The sequence below is a fragment of the Cygnus atratus genome, chromosome 17, assembly GCF_013377495.2.
Source record: "Cygnus atratus isolate AKBS03 ecotype Queensland, Australia chromosome 17, CAtr_DNAZoo_HiC_assembly, whole genome shotgun sequence".
NCBI classification, from domain to species: domain Eukaryota; kingdom Metazoa; phylum Chordata; class Aves; order Anseriformes; family Anatidae; genus Cygnus; species Cygnus atratus.
Genome location: NC_066378.1, coordinates 15,343,617 through 15,371,328, shown reverse-complemented (window position 1 = coordinate 15,371,328; position 27,712 = coordinate 15,343,617). Strand labels below are relative to the sequence as shown.

Sequence of the window (27,712 nt, the reverse complement as noted above, 5' to 3'; positions counted from 1 at the left end):
GGCAATTCCAAACTGATATTGAAACAATTGTTCCTTAACTGAACAAGTAATTGGAGGGGAAAGATGGTTTATCACCTCCTGACAAGGATAGATAAAGTCCTTAAATCTCACAGTACAAAGAATGGCCTATTATGAAGTTATAATTCTTCACGTGCAGGCCTAGCTGCTACTACTTTTCATTTGATATTTTACGATTGCAGCACACACTACATAAACCAACAGTAAAAGAACTCTGAGACCTAGGAGAGAAATAAGAAGACTTCTTCCCAGTGTAAAAATCTTGTCTGAAATGATTCAAGCTCCTGCCCATTTATTGGTTGTGGAATAAAGTTACATTGATTATTGCGCAGGAAGGCCCTAATACCTTAGACTAAATGGGGCATCGTATCTTGTCTGGCTATACGGCTTCAGTGCTAGGCAGCCTGGACTTCCACTGCAAAGAAAAGCATCGACTATTTTGTTGACAGCTTCAAGTCCGCAGAACAAGATCTCCCCAAATTCAAGTTTGAAATGTCAAATAGGCCATAAATTTGAATGAGAAGAGAGTCTGTCCTTCCCAGTATTAGGAGAAACAAAAACAAAAATTCTTAATGAATGTGCTCCTGTTTAAAGTGATCATTTTGATGTGACTGGAATTAACTGAGACTAAAAAAAAAGAGTTCAAATACAAATGTGAGGTCCTGAGTTTCCTGAATCAAAAGAAAGGTCATGCTTAGAAGTATATATTTTAAACATCCAACAGGAACAATTGTTTATACAGTATTACTGTTCCGTAGTTCAGAAAATGTTTGCAAAAGGAGAACATGGCATTTCTTAAGCATTTATAACATATATATGGCGACTAAATACTCGATTAAAATAGCTACCTCTTTCAAAAGCTGCGGTCACCTCTTTGGTCAATTCTTCTCGTTTTACTGTAAAACAAATTATTTTATTCAGATTTTGTTACATGCTCAGTATATTTAATACCAATGCATTCTGACTGTGGTGGGAAACAATTACTAGTATCATAGTCTTTTAGGAGACAAGAGGTCTTCCCATATTATTGCTGTCAATTATTTTTATTATCATTTCAAACATACTCCTTTATTTAGACAGGTTTACAGACAGCAATGCCTCACTCAATGTGTTCACTAGCTTCCCAGAAATCTACCTACTATTAAATTGCTTCTTTTCTACTTAGTTTTTATTCTAGTTATTCTTATTACTTTTGGCATACTCTTGTTATTGCAAAGAATTAAACATACCAAGAAACTCAATGTTTTGGTTATCATCAACAATATAAACAAGAAAGTTGCTTGTATAAAGACAATAATCGCTTAATATAATTTTTGCTAAGTCGAAGAAGATGAAAGTAATAAAATGCCTGAATAAATTAAGAAATTATTTAATGTGTTCAGTCAGGTATTTTAATAAACTTTATTTTGAGTGGTTCTTTCCTTTCGAGCAATCTACTTGCCCTGATCTGGTGGAGGTTGAATGAGAAGTTTCTTTTTATAGTCAATATATATACCTATTTTGTCATCAGAATAGGTACTGTTATTTAGATTTTCCTGTGCCAGATTTGATTTTAAGTGGCATAAATTGGTAAAGACAACATTTTTGTTTGGGGAAAAATAAAAGCTCTTGCAGCAAGTCAGTTCGAGACTTAATAGAATTTAATGATAGTGGTACTAAAATAAATAAACTGAATAAGTTAAGAATCTTCAGACACTTCCATATTACACAAGATACGGGATTATAAATTCATTCTGTACAAAACCGTCAGATCTCAACCTACCTTTAATTAAAGTTTCAGTTTCTTCAAGGATATCCTCATTTTTAGACTCTGCTAATTTCTCATTGATTTCCATTATTTCCATGAGAAACTCTGAATCTGCATCACAGTCTGTCTCTTGTGCTGGTTCTACTCCATTCAGCTCCAGCTGGTGGAGAAAAGGGGAATTTTGAAACACATTCTCACATTTAATTCAGTGTGAAAGATTTTCTTGAATATTAAGTCTTTTAGTAAGGCTTGCTCAGATTCTTATCTGATAAATTTCTGTTTTTTAAGCTTACTCCATGAAATCTTCATAAAGCTGGGGCAGTCTTAAAATTAACTCCATAGGTGGACCATAAAAATCAGCAGTTAACTAAAGCAGGAAAATATAACAAAGACTGCCAAAGGCCAAAGCAGGTAACAAATAACCACGAAGCAGGAAATGAGGTTATAATAATCACTAATATGTTAAACAAAATAGCGGGAAGGATGATTAACTTTTAGACAAGCTTCTTTTAAATCCATGGTAATCCTGTTTCTTCTTCAGGGGAACACAAATTAGCATGTGAATGATGGTATCACAGGAATTTTATAAAATTGACTCACTGCATTACCATTATGAGTAGTTATAGGTGCATTGATAAAACACGTAATGGACTCCTTACCAGATAGAGGCCGCGGCTGAGAGGATTCAGGAGGGTTTGATAGGCCTTGTTAACCAAGGAAGAGTGTTGCTCTGAGTAGTGCTGTTCTTTCTGCAAATGGAAGATAAATAACACTTATTAACAAATTAGTAAGAAGTGGCAAAATAGATTACCCTTTGTTGCCTGCATAGAAACAATGTTCCCACAACAACAAATGCATGTAAAATAGAAAGTTGATTTTGGACAGAAATAAAAAGAATGGGGAGAGAACTATCTAGAGCTGTAAGCTTTGTCACGTCACATAATGAAGATCACAAAAACCTCAGCAGCACCTTCTCACCGCCCTCCGCAACAAGTCCGTTAGCAGAAGCCTCTTCTAAGTTCCATGGGAACTAAACCTGGAAGTCCCCAAGCACAAGGCTGGTAGGGCCTCCACGCGTTCCGTTTTGCCGGGCAGCTGCCTCGTCACCCCGGGAGCGGCGGCCCCGCGTACGGGGAGCGCCCGCCCCCTTCCCGCGGCGCCCGGCGAGCCGTGCCGCCAGGCCCCGGCGCAGCGCCGAGGGGGAACCGGGCGCGGGGGCTGAGGGCGGCCGGCGCTGAGGCGGGCGACGCGACGAGGCCCGCCGGGCACTCACCGGCGGCCTCTGGCCGAAGCGGTCAGGGTGAAGGGCGCGCTGCAGGCTCCGAAAGCGCCGCTGCAGCCGCTGCACGTCGAGGCGGAAGGAGCGGTCACTGCGGGCGACAGAAGGCGGCGTGAGGCCCGCGGCCGGCCGCGCCCCCGGCCGCCCCGCCGGCACTCACCAGTCCATGAGGCGGAAGAGGTCAGGACGAGGCCCCGGCGGCTGCAGGGCCCGGCAGCCGGGGCAGAAGTGAGGCAGTCCCTCGGCGCTGGGGAGGGCGCCGCCGCAGCTCCAACAGCGCGGGGCCGGGGGAGAAGCCGGCCCGACGCAGCGAGGCCGCAGAGCCGCCTCGGAAACGCGGAGCGCCCACCGCGCCCCGCCGAGATGCTGCCGCAGCGCCGCCTGCATCCCTGCGGACTACGGCTCCCAGCAGCCCCGCGCGCCCGGCCGGGCCCCCATTGGCCCAGTTCGTAGCGAGCGCTGGCGGGGCGCGCGCGCGCTGGGCCAGGCGGCGGGGAGGCCGCGCGGCGCGGGCTGCGCCACTCGGGAGTGCGGCGCCGGGCGCGTCCCGGCCCCGGCCGCCGCCGCCCTTCCCGGGAGGTTCGTGCGGGGCCCTCGGCCGCGCTGGTGGGGCTGCGGCGCTCGCGCGGGGCCGCCGGGGCGCGGCCTTGGGGCCGGCGGCCGCCCCCCGCCCCTCCGCTCTGGGCTCCCGGGGGCTCCGCGGCGCCCGGCCCGGCCCTGCCCCCGGTGCGGCGGGGGCGGGGGTCGCGGGGGGTGCGGGCGCTGCCGGGAGCGGCTTCGGTTCTCCGCGCCCCGGGGCTGCGCGGCGGCTGCTGGGCCGCCTCCCGCGGGCCCCGTCTGGCGCCGGAGCGTCCCGGGCCCCGCGAGGCGGCCGCTGCTGGGCGGCTCCGGCTCCGGCTCGCTCCTTCCCGCTGCTCGGCCGCCCTCCGGTGAAGCCGCCGAGGGGCGTTCGGCGCAGCAGCAGCGCGCTGCCGGGAGCGGGCTGGCTGTGCTCGAGCCTCTGGGCCTTGCCTCTGCGTCCGAACGCCGGGGTGTGCACGCAAAAAGCAGCCAGGACGGTGTTGTGTTTTTATGACCAGTGTAGCGCGTCGGTAAGGAGGCTGGTTTGTGTGCTAGCTGAATTACGTGTTAAGCTGGATGGCAACCAGCTTAAAAGCAAACGAACAAATAAACCCCAAGATACCCTAATAAATACACCGAGACGGCAAGCCGACAGGTTAGCACAAGTGACCTCAGATGATGGAAGCATCCTTTGGGAAGATTAGCGGGCAGTGTAATGGCCCCTTTCTGTGATTAAACGGATGGTGTTGGAGAACGCTGGCTAAAGGCAAGCTGGCTGGTGGGTTGTGCTTCCTCAGCGGGGAGGAAGGCGACCCGCCACTCTAAATTCCAGTGGTAGCAGGGCAGGGAGATGCCATTGCTGTCTTTAACAGCAGCTTCTAGGGGTGTGCGGTGTATCTTTGAGTCTGACAGAGTTTTGTACATAAACATTTTATACATTATGTATAGGTGTGACTGTTCGGTGAATAAAATCACTGAATAGAACCTGTTTGAAAGATAGGTGTGAAAACTTGTAAGTTATAACCTATATTAAAAGAATACTCAGCCAAGACACCAAATAGGCCTGCCTGTGGGATAAGTCTGCTGAGTGCCTTCCATGTCAACTACTTTTGCTTTATAGATAATGTTTTTCCTTTTTATTTTTTTTTCTTGTGTTTGTGGAACTGTAATGGTTACTGCTTTGTTGGGGAGTGCTTTGTCAGAGACTGTTGCCCAAGCATTCGTGAAATCGAGTGAGTTCTGAAGACCTTAAGTGAAAATCTGCGAATAAGATTTAACTGCTTTAGAACCGCTAGAGGGAGCACCACATGCTTTTTTAAAACAAAAAGTCATTGCACATTTTGGGGGGGATTTAAACATATGCAAACACACATGCAAACTTTGGTTGAGAGTCTTATTTGAAGACTGGAAATAGATTTCTATGATAATGGGACTGTATGTGAAAGTTTGTCAATTTTACTTTGCTGTAGTAAGCGCTTTTTTAAATGTTCTCTTTGAAGCCAACATGTCTCGAGAGACTGGAAATGAAGTGCAGCAGTCTCAAGGTGCCCAACAGTCACAGAGTGGTACCAGTTCCTCTTCCAGTGCATCTCAGAGTGCTAGCCAGTCATCCTCAAGTTCTGGGACCCTCAGTTCTTTGGACACCGTTCCCACTCAGGAGCTTCCATCAATCCCTGAGGATCAGGAACCTGAAGAGCTTGTTCCTCAGCCTTGGGGTCGACTCTTTGCACTTGGAAAAGGTTTCAGCAATTGTGGTATGTAACTACTGTAATACATCTCCCCGTTTGTTTGTAGCACCTTAAAAAAAAAAGTTATGAGCAGCTTGATAGGGAGCAGTGTCACCTTCAGATTACGTACAACCAAATTTAAGTACAAGCGTGCAACTTCTGCAGTAATTCTGAGTTCCATGCTACGTCCCAAAGTTTACATTGAGTACCTAGATACACAGTTTCCATAGACTTGGAGGAGATTTTAGAGGAATTCTGGGGTATTCGTGTTCTTTGCTACTTGCTTAGTTTTTCCATTTCATAATTTTTATTTATACATCATATGAGTCTCTAGGTATTGATGAAGGTGAATGGAAAACTATACTATTAATACAGAGAATAAAATTACACTTTATTTTAAAATTACACTACCTGGCAAGATGTAAGGTATTGACAGTACATAGTGTTTTGTCTGAATTAAGACAAGTAAACATGAAGAAACCTGTCTTTGTTATCCTCCTTAGTACTGTTCGACATGATTCTGTAGTGCAATAATCAGTAACTTCCTGCAATTCTGTGTTCTCTCTCCAATTTGCATACCCTTTCTCTGCAGATTGCGTGAATGATGAATACTGGTTTGGAAGAGACAAAAGCTGTGATTATAGTTTTTCAAAACTAGGATTATCTGAGACTGGCTTCTACCAAAACTATAGCAAGAAGCACTTCCGAATTTTTAGGGTAGGTGCTAAAAAGGTTTAACTGTCTTTCTCCGTGTTGGCAGGGATTGACTTTGGCAGGGCTCCTAATGAAATCAAAATTTACATACCGTCCTTCAATGTGGATTGCTTTAATAAGACACTTGGCAATGCTGCATTACCAGGTTTATGAAATAACCTTAGTCTGATTTTCTGAGCCAACAATAGTAAATTTCTACAGTCTGTCATGTCATTACTATAAAGTTCTTTTTTTCCTTTTGCTACCTACCTGATTTTTTTTCTCTCATAGGAAATGGGTCCAAAAAATTCCTATGTTGCCTACATTGAAGATCACAGTGCAAATGGAACTTTCATTAATAGAGAGCTCATTGGAAAAGGGAAGAGACTTCCACTGACTCACAACTCTGAAATTGCACTGTCTATTCAGACTAATAAGGGTAAAATATACTGTAAAACATGTAGATTCCTCATGTGTTGACCACGAGGTCCTTTCTACAATAATTTGAATATATGATTTGCAAGTTGAGCTTCTTTGTGAATACTGTACAGCTAAAATAACAACTGAGAACATAGCTATGAATTGATGTTTCTGAACTCGCATAAAATTCTACATATCCACCTCAATCCTAACAAAAAATAAATAAATAAAAGAAGCTGCATCAGGAACCACCTTACCAGAGTATAAACTTTTATAGTTGTTTTTCTATTTTTGTAACTCCTTCAGTAGCTCTGTGTGTGTTGCGGGAGGGACAGGGGAAATAAACTATTCAAGGGAAGAGAGGAAAAAACAGGAAATTACCAGATTTTGTGTAGTAGTAATAATAATAATTTAAACAAAACAAAACTCTTAAAAATTAGGAGGGTTTAGGGCTTGTTTCTTTGCTTGTGCTTTCTCAGTAAAAAGCTTTCACTGAAGCTGACACGGTTGGCTATTTTGTCCTTAAATGTTGTGTTAATTGATTAAGCAGTGTTGTGAAGCTTATACCAAAGATACCATTTTTCAGTAATGAGAGCACCTTGTTTAACCCATTGCTGGTGTAATTTATAGCATCAGTTAACTTTTTTAATATATATTTTTAATTTTCTAATCTTTTAATATTTGTTTTGCTTCTAGCAGGCAGTATTTGCTTAGTTATGTTGTTGACTATAAAAGCTCAGGAAGTGTAGTTATTCATTATAACTATTTTGAAGTTAATAACAGGAAAATGATCTCCACTCATCTTCCTAGTGTTTGTATTTTCTGATCTTATGGTGGATGATCAGTTGGTGTTTCCTAGAGAATTCAGAGAGAAATATATCATGTCAAAGACTTTGGGAAGGTAAGCATATTTTCAGCAATATGAAGTGCTAATTTTGTTACCGTTTTCAGTACCTTGTGCTAGAATTATTACCAATGTTAACTGAGCTGCTGTTTTAGTTTTTATAATCCTACAAATATTCAAAGTGTTTTACAGGGTCATAAGAGTCATCAGGTACCATTCCTGATGTTTTTATATTTTGACTGTTACATGCAGCAAATCAATTTGATAAGTATTGAAATACTTTGATTTAACTGAGATTTCTGGGGTCAGTACAAGGATATCTGGGACCAAATTAATAGCTTGTGATAAGTGGTTTAATTATTGTTGTGGAGTTTTAATGAAAATGAAACATCCTATTCTTTTGTTCTTGCCACTTTGTACCACTTAAAATCTAGCACAAATATCTAACTGAGAATCTCTTTGGCAGGAAACGTTTTAACTGCTATGAATCAGTGAGACTTGGTCCTACAGACAAATGCTTTTCTGGCTGCAGTTAAAAGTATTTTGTTGATTAACAACTGGTGTGTAAGTTAAGAAAGACCATGAATCAGTATATTTCCTTAATTGCTTCACTTTATGTGAATGGTCGAAAGTTGATACTTAGAACATACTTTGTTTACCCCAGAGGTAAGGGTGTCTCTCTGAAACAGGTTCAGCCTAAAACACTTTGTGGCACACTGCATTTATTAAGACCAGAGTATTGAGAATGCAGATGAATGCAGTATTTGTACTTGTGTGTTTAGAAATAGAAGATGCTTTAAAGCAGTAGATTATGTGATTACTGAATTAATTGCTCAAGACTTCAAAGTAACATTTTTTTCTGTCTTACAACTATGTGCCTATTTTCTTTACATGCAATAGTGTTTATGTATATTTACATTTACAAGGAGGAAACTGGGATCTGAAAACTTTGATTTTTAGTGTGAAGTTTTTTCAGAAGAATACTGGAATAACGAGTGTTAATGATGAGCACCTTAATAGTTGCTTTAAAGCACTATCTTAAAATATTCTGTTATGTCTCTTGCTTTATCTACTGTTTGCTTTGATGTACAGCATTTTTAAAATTTAGTTCTTTCAAAAATTCTACAAAATGACCTTTTGCTTTATTTTTAATGTCATCGATAGAAGTAGAAGGAATTATTTCATCAAAGGCTAAGTAGCAGTAGTGACAATAAATCTGAAATGTGATAAACTGTTCCTTTATTTCTTCCCCAATTATAGCACACTATTCTTTCAAATTTAGACCATAAAGGCAAAATCCTTTCACTGGATTATAGCTCTGTTTCATCTGTTAAACAATGAAACAAGTTTCAAATAATAATAAAAAAAGTATGATAACATCTGTGTAAACCTGTTCTATACAACAGCTTAAATGGGGATTTTGGCTTTATTCCTCTAGTTGGCTTGGGTTTACAACCTGCCAGTAATTGTGAAACCCAAGTTCTTCTTTAGAAGAGAACCAAGTTTGTAGATTGTTAGCAAGTTTTTTAATTTGTATATTCATGTTACCAATAATAGGAAGTAGGAGAAAGAGCTCTATGTCCGAATATAGCCTTCTACAACATCACTGTTGGAGTCTTCAGGCTAAGGACGAAAGCTGTTTTCAGGAAAAAGGAGAGGCTATTTTAGATGTGGACAAATCTTTGTTTTGGCCATCAGTGAAGAATTCAGAAGAGAACAGTTAAGCAGAAACAAATCTGAGTGCAAAATACAAGGATTTCTTTCAGTGATAAAACTGCTGCTTATTAAAAATGAAAAGTACCTGTTTTTCACATTTGTACAGTCCTGTTCTGAGAGAACGCTCATTAAGTTCTACATTTGTGCAGGGGAAATGCCGTCACAGCTTCTGTTTGATATTCACTGGTACCCTTTGTACAAACAGATCAGTTACTGTACGTATTTACTTCTGTGTTTTTGAATAGGGCCCTTGACATCACTCACTCCTTAAATATGCTTAACTATCGAATGCTTTCTGAGATAGTTTTGGACAACCTGTAATATTCAGGAAGTTGGAAGGTAGCAGCTTCCAATTGCGTGTAGCCTTGTTTAGGCAAATGCCTTCATTTCATTTGTCTATACTTGTTATGCCAATTTTGAAATGTATTTGTAAGTATTAACATAGCTGTGCTTTCATGGTAGTGGTGCCTGTGGAGAAGTCAAACTGGCATTTGAGAAGAGCACTTGTAACAAAGTTGCAGTAAAGATAATCAATAAACGGAAGTTTATGGCAAGTGGTATTAGAGAGGCAGTAAGTATTTATTTTTCTGTCTTTTGGCCATCTTGCAGTGGGCCTGGAATACTTGGTAACCTTTCTCTCTGACTCCCCAGCTCTCTTCAATTAGAGGGTTTTCTGACTTAATGTCTTCTGTGTATCATTTCCAAATGCCTTTTGATCTTACAGAATATATACAATACCCTAGAAAATACTTGTTTTTATTCTTTGACCACATTTCATTATTTTAGGACTGCTTGTTAATGTGGTATTACAAAGTGTGTGTGTGTGTGGGGGGAGAGGGGGAGTCTTGTGGGGTGTATGTCCCAAAATATACCAGAAAGTTACATAGTTAGTGGAGTCTGACCAAAGATTTATAAGCTCTGCTAATTTTGTTGCATATTCCATCATAACACTCTTCAATAAAATTGCATGAAGCCTTTTGGGAAGGGCTTTTCATGTGTCTAGTCTTATAGCAGAAGCCTGAAACTTAAGGACAAGCCAAGTGGCTGTACTCTAACATGAGAGAGAGATCCGAGCAACTTCAAATCTATTACTCTAATGTTAATTTTATGTAAGGGTATAAGATGAACTTTTAAGAAAAAAATACAATTAGAGGTTGAAAGTGAATGGAAAAAGTTTCATAAACCCACAGCTGCACAACTTACATAAGTTAAAATAGGTTGGAGTAACCTTATGAATTTCTTTGAGAAAAGAGACTTTAGCGTACAGATACAATATACAGAATCTGTTCAAACTGACAAAGTATTTCATAGGGTGCAGTATAGGAAGCTACTACTTAATTTGGAAAATACTTTTGCAAGGACAAAAATACTAAGGTGGGAGGGTGTCTTGCTGAGGAAAGGGTGCTATGAGGCTTTAATAGGAGCAGAATTACAGGATGAAAGAGAAGTTACTGATGGAAGTTCAGAGGATTTGTCTTGAGGTTAGTCTTCCTTACTACTACATCTGGAGATGTACAAATGATGCCACAAATAGTGGGAATATGGTAATTCAGCTCTTTGGCACTGACTCAATCTACGTTGACAGAAAGGAAGATTGCAGTATTATGTATGAAGAACAGAAACTTCTGTATGCTGGAGTAGTAGGAGTTAGATAATGTTTAGTAGTGCAAGATTAAATACAAGATCAGTGACAATTTCTATCATCTACATTTGTGTTGGTTCATAGGAAAAGGTAGAGTTATTCTCAGAAGAGTGACATGTCCGGAGCAGTATCTTGCTACACATAATAACAGCAGTCTATTCAGTTAATTCACAGAAGGCACCTAATCAGTTTTTGAAAAAGATTGTATGTTATATTCATTAAAATTGCAAGGGATATGAAACGATGGCTTTTCTGGTACTGTCTCTCATTTCTGAAGTGTCTTATCCCAGAATATTGCTGTGCTACTCTTTGATATTTGATTCTTTTAATAGAACCCAGCTTTTAATATCAACACAGAAATTGAAATATTGAAGAAAATAGATCATGTGAGTATTACTGTACATTTTTACTCCTTTTTGCTGCATACTGTGCTTCTGTGCTTCACTGACCTAGTGTAGTAATTAAAGATCAATTTTATGTGTTAGGAAATATACAAAGGGATGCGTGTAATTACTGCAGTAAATAAACACTTTTTTTTCCTTCTTTTAAGTATGCTAAGTCTTAACAGATACAAGGTTTTAAAAACTTGAATAACAGACATAAATTTGGGAAGAAATTTCACAGAGGAGGTTTCAACCTGAACCATATCTGTAGAAGAAATCTTTCCTTGATTCAGGTTTTGTAAATATTGTTAGATAACCAAATATATAGATTAGATTCCACTGGCAAGTTTTTGGATTTTTATCCACTTTCCCCTCTTTATTTCCCCCCACAGCCTTTCCCCAAAAAAGGATTTTCCTTACCTTTAGTTAAAGAGAAAGCTTGCATAGATTAATGAACTATCCCATATAAAGAAAACATTGGGGTTATGGAAAGTAACAACTGGAAAAAATAAGGATGCTTGCTGAGTTGTAGTCATGAAAAGAATCGAATGTTTTTATATGTGCAGTTATAGGGGAGAAGACAACAGACTTGAATTAAAGTGTTTGCCAAAGCCTGAGGCATTAGCCAGTTGCATAAGTGTTAATTTAACTAGCGTGGTTGAAATTATACTAAAATAGGAAATTTAAGATGATACACTGTTGATAAAGTTAGTTTTTACAAGTGGTTCTACTTCTATGTTTTTTTTTTTTTATTAGCCTTGCTTAATCAAGATCAAAAACTTCTTTGAAGCAGAGGATTACTACATTGTTTTGGAATTGTAAGTAACTAGTTTGAAAGTAAATGCATGACATATTTTTAATAGCCAAAAAGAGCATAAATAGTTCAGGACTTCTTGTGTTTTGTTATTGTTGTTGTCCCCTTCCATTCTGTTCTGTTATCTGAAACCTCTTAAAATCAGAAACTAGGATAACCAGGAGAGGATCCTTTTATATTTTGAAAGCACTTAGTGCCTTGGATAGTAACCCACTATGCTGCTATTGTGGATTGCTGCTGCTTTGATTTTGAGCTCATAATAGGAGGTAGATCAAAAAATCTTATAACTCTTAGTGGTGAAGACTCAGAAGATTAGGCCTTAGTCAGCAATGCACTTCCTGTGTTTAGGGCATTGCTCATTCATTTTCAGAAATGAAATATATTCTTTCTTTGTAGCCAAAATAGCCAAATGAAATTATTTTGGTCTCCTTCTTGTCTAACAAGAATCCTGCTCCTAATATGAATCTTTTGGAAGTAATATATTGACATGTTACCTACATCTGTTTTAGGATGGAAGGAGGAGAATTGTATGACAGAGTGTCAAGGCCAATCAAGATGAAAGAAGCTACCTGCAAGTTGTATTTTTATCAGATGCTACTGGCTGTGAAGGTACATAATATGAATTCTACCAAGAAAAATACGGTTATGCATTTGCATGTCAGTCAGATGATTTTTTCTGTCATTTGTCACTTCTGAAACCTGCACAATTAATCAACACAGTGCTCTTAATTTGTTAGTTTAATAAGATTCTGTACCTCAATACAGCCAAATAGCATTCCAACTCTTTTACTTATTTAAAAACAAGCAAACACAAAACAGGGATTAAAGCAGTAATACATGCCGTGCTCACTAATGGCAGGATTATCATGTTAGACTTCTCGTAGTGTATGGGCAAAGACTCATCAGTGCAGTGCAAAAAATAGTGCTTAGATGCTTACTATGAACTCCTGAATGAGCATTGTGGTTCAGCAGACAACAAATTAATTCTATATAATAGATTTTCAAAGACTAAATATTGAGTTGTTACATAAGCTTCTAAATTCATGAATTTAGAGGAGGGCCATGAAGATGATCAGAAGGCTGGTGTACCTCTCCGCTGAAGAGAGACTGAGAGAGTTGGGGTTATTCAGCCTAGAAAGAGAAGGCTCTGGGTAGATCTTACAGCGGCCTTCCAGTACCTAAAGGGGGCTAGAGGAAAGCTGGGGAGGAACTCTTTGTCTGGGAGTGTAGTGTTAGGACAAGGAGTAATGGCTTTACAGAATTACAGAATGGGCAGAGTTGGAAGGGACCTCCGAAGATCATCTAGTTCAACCCCCTTGCTGAGCAGGATCACCTAGGGCACATTGCACAGGATGGTATCCAGGTGGGTTTTGAATATCTCCAGAAAATGAGACTCCACAACCTCTCTGGGCAACCTGTTCCAGTGCTCTGTCACCCTCACAGTAAAGAAGTGCCCCCTCATATTGAGCCAGAACTTCCTGTTCTTCAGTTTGTGCCCCTTGCCTCTTGTCCTGTCACTGGGCACAACTGAAAAGAGACCGGCTCCATCCTCTTGACACCCTCCCCTCAGATATTTATATATGTTAATGAGGTCTCCCCTCAGTCTCCTCTTTTCCAGGCTAAACAGGCCCAGTTCTTTCAGCCTGTCCTTGTACGACAGGTGCTCCAGTCCTCTAATCATCTTAGTAGCCCTCCTCTGAACTCGCTCCAGTAGTTCCAGTGGTTTCGTAGTTAAACTAAAAGAGTAGATTTAGATTAGATACAAGGAAGAAATTCTTTACTCAGAGGGTGGTGAGGCACTGGAACAGGTTGCCCAGAGAAGTTGTTGATGCCCCATCCCTGGAAGTGTTCAAGGCCAGGCTGGATGGGGTTTTGGGCAGCCTGGTCTAGTGGGAGGTATCCCTGCCGCCCATGTCAGGCGGGTTGGAATTAGGTGATCTTTAAGGTCCCTTCCAACCCAAACCATTCTGTTATTCTGTGGAATGGTAAACATATTTCATTAGTAACTTCTGCACAATTGTTTTCCACATCACACTTAATTGTCTGGACCTGTATATGCTTTCAGATCAATTCTTTTCCTTTTGACTGTTTTGCGTCTTGCCAAAAATTGAAACTTAATAGTTGTTCTTTACAAGGCATTAATAAATAATAAACCCAGAATTATTTTCTTTTTCAGTGAGTGAAGTATTTTATTTTTCCCCTATTCTCACTTTTGGCATAGCTGGTCATGTAATAAAAGTGGTATCGTTACTTTACACATCCCTTCAATGCAAATGCGAAGACTTCACGAGTATATATTTTGAACTACTAGTTGTTTCTAGCTTTAGCACAGATTTCATTGTATCATAATATGTCTTTTATGACTGAACTTTAATTCTTGCTTGCCGTCAAATGCTCTCCTAATGAAATGAGAAGTTTGTTCTCAGATTTAGAGCCAGTAGAAAACTGGATAGTAGACTTGCATGTAGGCTTCAAAACTACAGATAAGAAAACAATTCTGCATTTGCCTCAAGGAAGCAATTTTTTTCAAAATTCTTTGTAATTTAACCTGACTTTGACTTTATATCACCTCCTTATTCATTTTTCCTAGTTATATCACCAAGTTTTTGAACCCTTTTTCAGCCTCCAGCTCTTTGACAACTGAGATGTTTGTTAAATTTGTCTACTATTACTCAAAATTGTAAGGGTTGTTGTAGCATGGAAATCTTAATTGTCTTTGCAGACCAAAATGTGGACTTGAATTTATGAGAATATGATCGTGCAATAATAATGACTAAGAGAAGGAAGAGAGAGAGATGGAAAACCAGAATTCCTGCAACATAGAATTTTGCCCATCATTAGTTCTCTTGTTTTACTGACGTGAGGAAAGAAGTATAGCTTTTCAGTGAGTGGGAAGGATTTAACAACTTTTCAGTTCTACACACTGCTTGCATGTGGATTGACAATTGAAGCATAATTGTTTCTAAGTTGCTTTTTTTGGCTTTAAAAAAAGTCATGAGTTGTGTAGGTTTAAATGTGTACATGTCTCTTGAGCAATCATTTCACTTATCCCGCCATTGCTATTTGAAAAATTGGAAAGCTTAGATTTTAAAAAAGATAATAGTCTGTTTTTCTTCATATATGTTTGTCAACATACATCTAGTATCTTCATGACAATGGAATTATACACCGAGATCTAAAGCCAGAAAATGTGTTACTTTCATCTTCTGAAGAGACATGTCTGATAAAGGTAAGGGAACTTAAATTTATAGTTGCTCAAGGAGAAGAATGGAAATACTCTTTCTCATAACATAACTCAAAAAAACTATAATTACTCATACAAGCTGTGAAGTAACCTAAAACTTTCATGCTTTTCATACGCTTAATTTTACTCTTGTGGATAGTTCAACCTATACATCTAAGAACAACTGGGAAATTTTATGCTTAATACCTTGTACAGCACTTAATTGAGTACAACTTTAAATGTGGCTACATTGTTAAAAATAATAAATATGAATTTCAGACAGCATTTCCACAAATGTTCAGGCTGTTTTGTGAAGGAAATATATTTTTTCAGATAAAGCATTGAGCAGATTTGCTTGTTGAAATGCATAGTTCTCAAGTAGTGTCTTCTAATAAGTGAGAATACTTGTGTTCTCAGGTTGCCCATTAACATCCACATTTGAGAATGCTTTTTGCTAGGGTGAAGTCTGATCCTCTTCTATATTTCTCCCTACTCATCTTCTCAGTTGTTGTTAACTGACTTTTTAGTAATGTTTGGGGTAAATTTTGTTTGTATTCGTACTGGAACTGTGCTTTGAAAAGAGGAAACTTAATGCCTGAGAAAACAAGAGCTGCTGCAAATGACTAAGAACCGACAACTGTAGTCTTAGAGAACACAGTTACAGTTTGCCTGTATTTTCTAGTGAGCTTTTCCTGTAGTCAGTGAAGTTACACCACTGGATAATAAATGGATGTCAAAATAATGGAAGAGAATTGGCTTTGCCATTTTTTTTGTATGGATCAAGAACAATACAATGAGATTGGGGTATGGCTTAGTGATGGGACTTAGTAGGTCAAGCTGATAGACTAGGTGATCTTGAAGGTCTTTTCTACCCTAGATAATTCTATAAAGCCATTTGTTTCATCTACCCTTTTCATGACTTTCTATAATGTTACCTCCTGCTGTATACTGACGATATGATATGTTCTAGTACAATCAATCCTAATATGTAATGTGGTGTTACTATTTTTAAATACAAGATTACAGATTTTGGACAATCCAAGATTCTTGGAGAAACTTCTCTTATGAAAACATTATGTGGTACTCCCACGTATCTTGCTCCTGAGGTTCTAAATTCACTTGGGACTGCTGGATACAGCCGAGCTGTGGACTGCTGGAGTTTAGGAGTTATTCTTTTTGTATGGTAAGATATTGCAGAGATGCTACCTTCATTGGGCAGTCAGTGACATACATGGCTCAAGACTTTGCAACTTCAGTATGTTCAGTAGGAAGTGAAAGTGTGTTTAAAAATGTATACATGTAAAAGACACTGTGATAGCAGATGTTTTAAAATGTGTGACTACTTTTGCATTCACTGTGACAAAAACTGTTATTTAATTTCTTTTCTTTTTTTTTTTATATAGCTTGTGTGGATATCCACCATTTAATGAGCAAAATACTCAACTATCTCTGAAAGATCAAATCACTCGTGGAGAATACACATTCATTTCAAAAGAATGGAAACATGTATCAGGCATGGGTATGACTCCATTACAATAGGTAGCAGAATATCTAGCTCTTTTGCCATATTTTTTGTTTTCTTTTAACTTCTTTTCACCTCTGTGATATGTTGCATGTTGATATGTTTACATTTCTTAAGTAGGCTCTTGATGCTACCCACCAGTACCTTTTGTAGTAATATTTAGCATTATTAACTCCAAAAATACAGAAGTTTTGAGCACGTAGGTCTGTTTTTCATTTTTTTCACTTTTTCTTCTAACTTTATCAAGCTGGTCAACAGATCTTTGCCTCAAAGATTCTTCAAGTGTTGAACCAAAAATAATAGGAATTTAAGGGATATGTATGAATTAGAATTCCAAGAGAGAACTACTAAGAGGAATTTTAAGCCTGGAGTGCAAAGACTAGCACCATGAAATATCAGTCACAATTGTGGAGTCAACTATTTGGTCCACTCTAAACTAAGTAGTCTGCCAATTTTTTTTTTTTTACTTTTTTGCACAATAAACTAAAATGATAGTTACTGTCTGCATGTTTTTCTTCAGGACATTTTATATGCACAAAATAATTGCACTATTTGCCTTAGGTACTACTGTGTATATGCAGAAGAGTTTCTCATAACTGGTATGATCATTCTCTTTCTAATAAACTTGCCAAATATAACCCCTTCCTAAATTACCTGAAGCTTACTCAATAATATGTCAGACATATATGGGAATGGAAATTATGTTATGCTCATACATAGTCCCAATTATGCATATAACAGAATAATCAGATACAACGAAAAATGAATCTTGCCAAAATTCCTTTATGGAAGATTAGGAGTCATTAAATATGACTTAAGTACTCTTATTTTTCACAGTGTCTATTAGCAGTTTCAGAAGACAATAAAGTTTATATGATCAAGTTGAGCATACATGCATACATCTTGTCTCTTCTTTCTCATCTCAGATGGATGATCTGCTTTCCAAGACACCATAAACTGTTGCTATTTCTCTGGTAACAGGAAACTAAATTAAGCTATTTTTGCATGTCCATAGTTAGGAAAGTGCTGAACTACCTGTGCATGCACAGAACATAAATGTTGGACATGTTCAGTAAATGTACGAGTAATTTTGGCAATTTGGTATGTGTGTTGAATCGTGTGCGTGTAAAGGAAAAATGGTTAGTCTTCAGTGCTCTCTGGGCATAGAAAGAAGAAAAGTGATCTGCTTAGCCAGTCTTTTGGGCACAACTGTCAAATGTTATTAAACGTGCTGCTGCACGTAGTTTTGGAGCATGCATATTGTTTAACTTATTTTCAGGTAACGAATTTACTGATCATATATCAACCAACTTTTTTTTTTTTCATCTTAGCTCTGGATCTTGTGAAGAAGCTGTTAGTAGTGGATCCGAGCAAACGTGCTACAATAGAGAAAGCCTTAGACCATCCTTGGCTTCAGGTAGGAATAGATTCTTAACCAAAGTACAGCAAGGCTGGCTTGTTCCAGGGATAACTCCTTGATGTAAATTCAAAGGCAGTTCAATAGCCTGAATTTTGTGAGGTTTTGTTGATACTGTGTAATTTGCTTCTGTAAGGAAGCAGGCAAACTGTGACTACCCTGGTCACCAGAGATCTATGCATACCTGATCCTGTGTCTTAGGCAAATACCATAATAGGGATACAGTGATGGGCAATAAGAGCTTCAGTTCTGTAGCTTCTTGGGAATAACAACTGTTACCTTAAGTTAGAGCTTCAGTCCACCTGTCTGTAGGCTGTCCCTGACAGTAGCCAGCAGAGGAGCAACTGTCACTTTGTGTTTCTTATGGGCAGGCACTGCTGCCTGCGGGCCAGCTGACTATACTGTTTCTGCAGGCTGTGTTAAGACAGAGGGATCCTGCTACCTACTTTCAGAGAAGAGGGAAAGAAAAGGCTGTTTGTCTGTGAATTGTTTGTTTCACTAGCATTGTGAATGACATGTAGGAAGAGGAGCCATCAGATCCTAGCTTGTAGAATGACATTAGCCCAGATACCATAGCCACAAATTGCCAGTTGAACAACTTCAAACCAGAGTGAGCATCTTGAACAGACTGCTGCAATGTCTATCAGCTGTAAGCAAGGTGATCATGCAGTACCTTGCTGTATGTCTTGCTGTAAGACTTTCTTGCAGTGTACAGAGCAAATTTGCTTCTTTGCTCTCCCAACAAATGCTCTCTCTGCAACACAAAGATTTTCCTCTTTTCCTGTTCTCTTTTTTTTTTTTTTCTTTCTTCTTGCAGTGGCAGCTAGCTCCCCTTCAGTCTTTCACTGTGCTTGTTTTCTTGGCCACTGTCCCTGGCAAAGCCTTTGTTAGCTCTTAACCCCCTCCTATTGCTGCTTTTACAGCAATGGTATGCTTTCTCAATTCTTACAGTTCTGTGTTCCTTTTCAACTGTTGTTGCTGCTATTCCTAGTCTTGTAGCCTTGCTTGATGGTATTCAGTGCCTTTTCCCACCTTAAACTTAATTTCCCTTTTAATTTGACATCTCCTTTGCCCTCCACCTTGTCACAAGTTCCCCATATATGTTTTTATCTTTCCATACACTTCAGCCAGAGAGAAAAAGGAATTACTATCTTCTCCAAAGTGAACACACTATACTTAGTTTTATGTCTGCTTTCTTTTCTCTTTATTATTTGAATACTGCATCGTCTTTGTAGCTTAACTAACAGCAATGTAGCTCCTGTGAGTTTGTATGTCGTCTCTGCACAGGCTGAGGGCATTTTTGAGCAGTATGTTTACCTCCTAATGCAGCCCAACCCTTGCTAGAATGTGTTATCACTACCTGTGCTAGGACCCTTGGCAGCAGCCTCAAGAAGTTGTAGAGAAAAGATTTATGGTCTCATGGTCTCATGATCTTTATTACATCACCATATAGTAAAAGATAGTTCAAAGCAGCTTAGAAAAATGCTGAGTAATATGATTCTTCCAGACTAAATCTGTAATATTTCATAGTTGATAGTAACTTGTATTCAGGTAAGGGAGACAGACTCAGATTCTACATAGAATTTGTCCACCTGTCCAGCTAGAAGAAGGCGTTTCATCGTTTATGTATTTGCTATCCCATGGGTGCTTGACTCTGGATCCTGTCTTATGGGCATTGTAAAGTACTCAGCTCTTCCATCAAGGTAAACTAGGTCCTGTTCCAGCCTATCATCTTTAGCTAAGAAGTGTGTCAGGACTCCTCCAGTCTTGTCATCTCTGGCCTTACCATCAAAACAGTTGTGTTTCCTTTCTAGGGAAAAAAACGAAACAGATTTTGATGTTCAGAGAATCAGATCTCAGTGGTCCTAATGGTAAATACTAACAACGAGCTTCTCATGGTCTGTGCTCAGGAACACCTTGGAATAGCTGGAGCTTGCTAACATCTGTCAGGGTCAACACTTAGATTAACAGTTGAGCACAAGTAATAAGTACAAGTATTCCTTGCGTGCCATGACATCCAGCAAGTTGCAAGTCTGTTGTGCTATTTAATGTCAACTTCTCTGCCAGTAATTCTTTCCCATTGGCCAGATGGCTTTTGCTGGAGGTTGTGGTGCCAGCTTAGCAGCAGAGGTTGAGAGGCTTCTCTTTTTGTTGAAGGATACTGGTACTAAACTAATCCTCTCCATAGTCTGATCCTGCTTCAACACCCTTTGTTTTCCTCCATGGCCTGCTCTGAATTTAATGGAAAATCCCGTATCTTTGCAATTTTTCATTTTAAAATGAAGCCTAGTCTGCACGTGTAGCTAGGCTGTGCTTTCGGACTTTTATTCCCTGCAGAGTTGACTGCAAAAAAAAAACATGGAGTATTCTGCTGAACACTTTCTTTTAATATAACTGGCAGCTTCTACATCTGTTCTGAGACATTTCTCTTTAACATATGAGAATCAAGATACGGCTTTTTTAGAGACCAAGTCTGATAGTGGTTCTGATAGGAAGGATCTCGTCGTTTGAACATTTTAACAGTCCAACCTCCTCATCTTGTTTTTGTGGGCAGGCAGTGCAGAACGTTGCAGAGTTTTTCTGGCAGGTGTCCAGGACTCTGTTCATACTATGATGATCATGAATGAGTGTCACTGGTTTGGGAACTCTCTGAGTAGGAGGTGATGCTTGCTCTGCCTCCTGTTGTAGTCTAGTTAAGTTTGTGAAAGGTGGTCTTTAGTTTCTTGCTAATTTTGGCACCCCAGAGGGGACCACTGGGCCTATGAGCTTTCCTGGATGTTTTTGTTTAAGGAGGCCGAAGAAAGTCACCTAGTCTATAACTGAGCCAACACGTTCTGCTTACTTATTCTGTGCATAATGCCATTCATATTCCTCCACTGAGAACAGTGGCTAGTTACAGATGCTTAGGTAAAGAGCAAAAGAAACAGGGTAGAAGCAAGGGACTATTGCTCAGAAATCAACAGCTGGCAGTTTACTGAGACAGAAAATGCAATTGTTTGACAATTGTTTGAAAGTCATTAACTTGTCCTAATTATACTGCTGGGCATCAGGAAATAGTTCTTGTCATTCTTGGATTTTACTACTGTAATTTTGTGTGTAACTTCTACGGTGGGTTAATTGACTGTAGGTTCTTACATTTTGATTATGACTGAGCAGGGTAAGTTATTGATAAACAATGCTATGCTTATTTTAAGAATCACTGATATGCATAATGGGAAAGGGGAAATATGATAGTGATTTAGACAAGTTAAGACTGAGATATTTCAGTATATAAAATTGTTAGCATCTTGACTATATGTTCCCTTTAGGGGCAGCTCTTACTGCTGTGTTTGACTTTTGAAGACAGGACAAAAAATTTTATAAGACATCATACCCGCAAATCCAATTGTCATCCAGCATGCAGATGCCATTCTTTAAGCTGTTTCCCTTCATGAGCTGTTACTAAGAATATCAGTTATTTATAGGTAACGTACACTGCCTGCTTGGAAGGCCAACATCCAATATGTTCAGTTCTAGATATCACACACCTTGAATACTACCACCAAAAAAGCTGCTTACATCTTGTTACCACGAGTAGTAAGAAGGAGCTACTGGCTCCCCACTCCCTCTTGCGTTGTCTGTAAGTATTGTCTTATGAAGTATGAAAAAAATCCGCAAGATTCATGCTTTGTGGGCAGCTAATGCATGTTAGCCTCCTCTAATGATTTGGGGTCCGCTAGAGAATTTTTCAGATATTATAAGTATGCATGTTCTTAAAACAAAACATCATTTCTACAGCTCTATTTAAACCAGTACTGTTTTCAAATTAGTGTTTTAATACCTGTGCTGTTTACTCCATTCTTCATTTAAACCTAAAACTTTAAAACTTAGTGGGGCACTTAAACCTGAGTACTATTCAGTGGATATATCTTACCTGTATTTACATGAGTCACCTGAGGTTCCAACTATAACTTCATGGAAGTCCACGTCAACCAAGTAGGTACTTCTTAATTAAACATCTTTCAAAGGCATACAAGCAATTAATTGCTGTGTCTGCCTCTGAAAACTTTACTGGGATCTTGTGAAAGGTTCAAGATTATTTTGGTTGTTTGCTGAAGAAAAGCTCAGGTGTTTGTTGTGTAAGTGAAAAAAATACCTTGCCTGTCAACTCAGAGGTAGCCACAGTCAAAATGTGACGCTGAAAATAAAGTCCAAATTCTATGTAGAACAAATTGGATGATCACATCAAAACCTTTCTGTAGTGCTTAAGAATGTAATTGAACCAAAAAAGGAGACATTGCAATACTCCATAGACTAGAATAAGAATCCACCTCCCCTTGCCTTCCACCTAAAAAATGGTTAAAATTTTTGAAACCCTTAGAAGCTAGATGTTCCTTATTTCTAATTGTGCCTCTACCAGTGAACATCCCATTCACTTCTCTTTGAGTTCCCCAGTCTTTGCTGTCATAATGGGACAAAGTTATAACACCTTTTACCTTTAGTCAGTCGTTTAGAATAAATGTCTGTTTTTGGTTCTAGATCAGTTGTTCAGCTGGTGAACCTACAGTCACTGTTCAAAAGCTCAGCCAAAGGAAATGATCTGTATTACATGACTATGAGCAGCTTACTTCATTTAGTCCCAGGAAAGGTTTCAAGACCTGATTTCAGCTTTGGAAGTCTGATTTAGGGTTTGCAGGTAATCAGTAGTAACCATTCTAATAAAATTCCTGCTGGAGAAATTGCTGAAACCAGAGAATGAGACTTTATTTTTAGAACAGGGAGTATACAATGTCAAATAAATGTCTTTTTTTGCACCAATTTCCTGTTTCTCTGAGGTTGCCCAACACAGACGAAGAACACCTCTGGTCACTGGCTGCTGAACCAGAATGAATCTATGTGCTGCCTTTTCCTCTTGAAATACATCTGACTTTCTGCTAAACTAACTTTTTTTAGCAAATGATTTGTGCTAGCCTTCCTTACCCTGTGCTGCCCTTTCTTCCCCTTAATGCTTCTGCAGTCAGACCTGTTCATGCACAAGTGAGACTAATGACATCCCTGAGTCTACTTCACTCCAAGTGCATCTCCCACTTGCCCTCCCCAAACAGCAGCTGCTGGTTTACCACTTCTGGTAAATAGAGAATAAACTGTATTGTCTAGTGAACTTGTCACAATAGGGAACAGTGTAGCAATATGTACGCTCTATGAATAATATAACAGTTGACAATAATAATTTTGATTTTTAAAAGTGAAACTTTCCATTTGCAACATTTAATATGTTATATGGACTTAGGATAGAGGTAACAGTGGAGTGCTTCTAATGTAACATTTTGTTTGAAAGTTTTTGTTTTATTATGGGTATTTTAGCTGGTTCTTCTCTTAGTGTATACAACTTTTTTTCGGAGGGGTGGAGGTGGAGATGTGGTTAAAAACTACCCAAATCCAAAATACTGATGATGCTAAGCTAGTGGAAATGAAGATATTATGTTAGAAAGGGAAGTTGTCATGAGAACAGCATGTAAGACTGTAAGCAAAATTGTTGTTTTTCAAGAGCAAGGAACTTGGTTTCGGGGAAAGCAAGGTCTCAAGTCCTGATAAAGGCCTCTTTTGATAAGGCTGACCAGTAAATTACCTGCACAAACTCCTAGCCTGTACATTCTGTTCTTTCTGTGTTGTTACACTTCATTGAATGACATTGTATGTTCAGTTTTAGCTTGACTAGTATTAGCTAAGTAGTTACTAGGGGAAACTACTTCTTTGTAGAACTACAGAACTATTTTTTTTTCTTACCAGCACTGTATGTAAACCACCTGTTCAAAATGCTACTCTGGGGCAAATTAGGATGATGTTTATTTTGGGGAAGTGGGAGGGAGGAGGGGAGGTTGGATCAAGGTTTAACGGTAACTATTGAAGGTCCTTGAGAATGTTTATTCTTGAGAATTCCTCTTGGGTAGAACATCTTTTTCTGAAATTGCACATTCCAAGTTTTCCTTGGGTAATAAAGCTGATGTTTCAAAGGACCAGTGTCCTGATCATACATAATGTAATTGCTGCAAAATTAGTGTTGCTTCATTCTATATCACATTTGTGTTCCATTTAGGATAGTCATCACTTGCTTTTGCTCAGACTGGTGTCTGAAACCTTAGAATACTGGAGGAATTGACACAACACTGTTGCGGTGTTTTTGTAGTAATCTGGGACTATCATTACAGATCCTTTCTCCTAGCACTATATGATGATGATTATTATTTTTAAATGATGAGGAAAAAAGTTACTCCCTTGTTTTCATTACTTATTCATTCATCCCTTAATTGCTGATCCACCTTAAATATTCCATATATTACTTAGGTTTACTGCTTTTTTTTTTCCACAGGATGAGAATATGAAGAATACATTTCAACAGCTACTTGCTCAGACAAGTGCCACTATGAATCCACCGCAAACATCAAAAATGGTATGTACAACAGATTAGTTGAAAATTAATACTTGATGCATAGAGAAACTAGATTTGAAAGTAATCCGTAATAAGAAAAACAGAAAAAATGGAGAACTTACTACAGAAGTGTGCATTTTAACTTTATGTAGCTGGTCTGCTAATTGTCTCTCCTGCTTTCTGAATAGAAGCAACTGACTTTTGTGCTTTGGCAAGACACTTTGAATTGAAAGAACAGTCTCTTAAGCTTTAAAGGATTATTCGCATATTTAAAATTAAACACATGAACATGTACATCTTGATTGATTCAAGTTATGAACATTTAATATTCAAAGAAAAATTCTCATGTTAATGAAAGCTTAGAAATGGTATTGTAACATTTGTTACAAGACACTAATTAGCATTATTTTAAATAGTAGTCAAAGGTAAACTTGGGGGCAGTCGAGGCAGGAAATAGAATAAGGTCAGTGTCTTATGTGAGAAAGATCAGTATTAGATCATTGTAGAGAAACATTTAGTCTTGCTGCTGTTTTGGCTACAGGAGGGAGATTTTATCCAACATCTGTTATTATGTAGCAGATACAACAGTCGGGCTCTGTCTTACCTGATTAATGTAGCCACCCTGCTGCATCTTTCTTTTAGTCAGCCACAACGAGAAAGCGTCTGCATGAAAATGAAGATGATTCTATCTCATCTAAGCGTGCTGTTGCTTCTACATCATTTCAGAAAATGAGGTGAAAAAAGTGACTTGTTAACTATTGCTTTATTTTATGGAAAGCAGAATTTTTATTTTTAAGAAATCTTATTGATTGAATAACTATTGAAAATGCAATTAATAAATAAAATTAACTTTGTAAGACTGAAGTGATTACTGTGTATGCATGAGAATTTACACAAACAGTCATCTCCAGTTCATCTAGCTGTCTGATTCAAAGCATGTATCAGAAAAACTTGTATGTTTCTTGAACAAAGTAAGGAAAAAATTTAGGCTAGTTTCATTACTACATATACTCTTATATTCTTCTGTTCAAATATCTAGCTTAGGCGTGAAGATAATGCTTAGTCCTCACAGATGAAACAGGAATAATAAGTCTGAGTTTTTGCCTTAGCCATAGTATTACCTGACACAAAATGCTGCCCACAAACTTCTCAGGAAACTGAGAAAACTCAGGAAATAAGAAAACTCAGGAAATAAGAAATTCACTATGAGAAAGACTGTAAGCGGAATAATTGTATTCCTTACTATGATTATACATGCTATAACATTTTTTTTCATGTATCTGTCCTGAAAACCATTAGGGATTCATTTTGTCATATCTTACTCAGTTTTGATGTAAAACTACTGATGGAGCTTGCGGGTCTCTGGACGTTAGATAAAGCTAAATACCGGGCTGACAGATTCAACAATTCTGTGAAGTGGCTGTTAGGCTTTGAAAGCAAAGGTTATCATCTGCATGTACTTGCTACCCAGTGTCTTGAAAAATGTATATTATGTTTATTTACCTTAAGATGGATTGAATAAGAGGACACATGATATCCATCTTTCTTACATTATTTGATAAGTTCCTGCAAGAGAAGAACAATGAATTGGACAGAGAGAAAATTTTTAATTTTCTTCTGTTAAGTGAAAAAGGTTTCAGACTGTGTGCCTATTGATAGAGGATATTAATTTCATTATACTATTCATCATATAATTTCATCATATAATTCAATAATCCCTCATTAATTTCATGAGGGAACAATTTAATAACTTTGTCCTAAAACATGCATTTTATGATTAGAGGCATTTAATGTACGTGGATTAGGAAAGAATAAAGCCTAATGCATTTCAAAATAAACCACTGTCAAGTATGAATTAAGATTTTTCACAAGGCGGGTTTTCCCTTTTATGCCTATTGCAGAGATTTCGTGTTTTTGAGATATTTGTTATTGGTCATTTTTAATGGTAAGACGGCAGTTCTTGTGCACTTCTATTTTTCTTAATGAGCCAGATGAAGGAACATCCATGGGCATCTAGGTGAAAATTCAATCAGATCCAATCCAGATGCACAGAGACATGCACTTCTCTTGTTTTTTCAACTGTCTCCTAGTGAATTAACTTTCCGCACATGTATGACTGATTGCACATTCTGAAAGTGTTGTGGTACTTACTGTTGCTAGTAAAAGGGAATAGTTGCCATTTGCTAGGTAAAATGGTCACAAAGGACTCAATGTGTTTGGTCTAGGTCTGGTATACTGTAAAAGCCAATACCTTTGGGACTTGGTTACCAGTGAGTTTAAGAAGACCTGCATCATTACAGACCAGAAGATAATCCACTAGCTACTCTATGCAGTGAGTTAACTATAATTGGTATTCAGCTAGAAATTTGAAATTTCTCAAATTGATTCCTCCATATATTCCATCCCCCTAGTTAGATTATTTTTATTATTTTTAATTGCTTTGCTTGGATCCTTTCCCTGGGTCCTAAGACCTGCTTTCCAAAGAAATCTTAATTTTCATTTTGCTCATTTGAAGTCAAACCTTTGAGCCTATGGCGATGTGACATCATTTTACTGCAGAAAGCTTTCTGAAGTTTCAGACTTACATTTTTCATGAAATTGTAAGTGTGGAAGGTGTTACTGAATTCCACTACGCTAGGGGCGGCATCCAGTTTTCACTTAGTCAAGAAGTATTCCCACCCACCCCTTCTGAGCAGGGCATTCCAGGGTCTTTGTACAGGTAGTATTTGCAGCATCTTCAGTGTAAACTCTTTACCTGTTCACTTCAACAGGCATGAGTCTACAGCGTTTGGAAGGCTTTGGTTTAGATACTGGTTCTATAAATATGACAAGGCAACGGCTGTACCTAGCCGTGCCTGGTAAGGGCGATGCCGTTAGTGACCAGTTTCCATCCTTGACATTTAGAGGTATGATGTGGAACGCCATCAAAAAAAGCCTTGTTGCTAAGGCTGCCGCCGCCTTTACGAGATGGTCCTCCACCTTCGTGACTGTAAAACGACGTTGAGTGTACGTTCTCTGTGAACGGGGGGCTTGGAGTTGTTCACAGGGTGAGCGGACGGGGCTGCCTGCCTGCTTACCTTTTTTCTTCGGCCTGCGTGGCCCGTGTAGAGGCCGGGCTCGCCCCGCGTTCCGCGGGGCCTCCGGCGGAGTTGCGGCCCGGGCTGCCTCGAGCGGGAGCGGGCCGCAGCCGCGTGTCCCGCCCCGGGCGGGAGGCCCCGACCGGGACGAGCTGGGCTCCCGCCGGGGGCTGGCGCAGGACGTCCGGCCCGGGGACGCGCCAGAGCGGCCCCTGGCGCC

General features: G+C 39.2%; 2 protein-coding genes and 1 long non-coding RNA gene across 8 annotated transcripts in view; 1 reads left to right on the top strand and 2 right to left on the bottom strand.

The window, feature by feature from the left end:
- Positions 1-3,431, bottom strand: part of HSCB (HscB mitochondrial iron-sulfur cluster cochaperone) — a 5,724-nt gene extending 2,293 nt beyond the window's left edge. For both annotated transcript variants that reach the window (XM_035565683.2, XM_035565684.2), the window contains exons 1-5: positions 3,205-3,431; positions 3,039-3,135; positions 2,425-2,514; positions 1,781-1,925; positions 867-914 (exon numbers count right to left, since the gene is read on the bottom strand). In XM_035565683.2, coding sequence (XP_035421576.1) covers positions 867-914; positions 1,781-1,925; positions 2,425-2,514; positions 3,039-3,135; positions 3,205-3,431 — 607 coding nt within the window. The remainder of the gene's footprint in view (positions 1-866; positions 915-1,780; positions 1,926-2,424; positions 2,515-3,038; positions 3,136-3,204) is intronic.
- On the top strand, positions 3,042-25,283 carry CHEK2 (checkpoint kinase 2). 5 transcript variants are annotated; one of them, XM_035565664.2, is made up of 15 exons: positions 3,042-3,224; positions 5,105-5,359; positions 5,925-6,049; positions 6,317-6,464; positions 7,256-7,346; positions 9,468-9,576; positions 10,980-11,033; positions 11,787-11,848; positions 12,354-12,453; positions 14,987-15,073; positions 16,087-16,250; positions 16,471-16,586; positions 17,921-18,006; positions 24,356-24,436; positions 25,058-25,283. In XM_035565664.2, exons 2-15 carry the CDS (start codon positions 5,110-5,112, stop codon positions 25,151-25,153), a joined length of 1,569 nt encoding a protein of 522 aa, XP_035421557.1. In that variant the 5' UTR covers positions 3,042-3,224; positions 5,105-5,109; the 3' UTR covers positions 25,154-25,283. The 5 variants fall into 5 exon arrangements, with proteins under 5 accessions (XP_035421557.1, XP_035421555.1, XP_035421556.1 ...); XM_035565662.1 differs by lacking the exon at positions 3,042-3,224 and adding an exon at positions 3,370-3,489; XM_035565663.2 differs by lacking the exon at positions 3,042-3,224 and adding an exon at positions 3,517-3,623.
- On the bottom strand, positions 5,255-27,712 carry LOC118257556 (uncharacterized). Its single transcript, XR_004781629.2, has 4 exons — positions 27,493-27,712; positions 25,919-25,981; positions 25,020-25,127; positions 5,255-5,402 (listed from the first exon to the last, which is right to left on the bottom strand). It is a non-coding gene; the product is annotated as an uncharacterized LOC118257556 (long non-coding RNA).

Bases quoted from the DNA above. Each gene is read 5' to 3' on its own strand.
- CHEK2 (XM_035565662.1), top strand. From the start codon at position 3,408: ATGCTGCCGCAGCGCCGCCTGCATCCCTGCGGACTACGGCTCCCAGCA. The intron at 9,577-10,979 runs GTAAGTATTTAT...TTCTTTTAATAG, and splicing joins CAAGTGGTATTAGAGAGGCA to AACCCAGCTTTTAATATCAA. The intron at 15,074-16,086 runs GTAAGGGAACTT...TTTAAATACAAG, and splicing joins AAGAGACATGTCTGATAAAG to ATTACAGATTTTGGACAATC.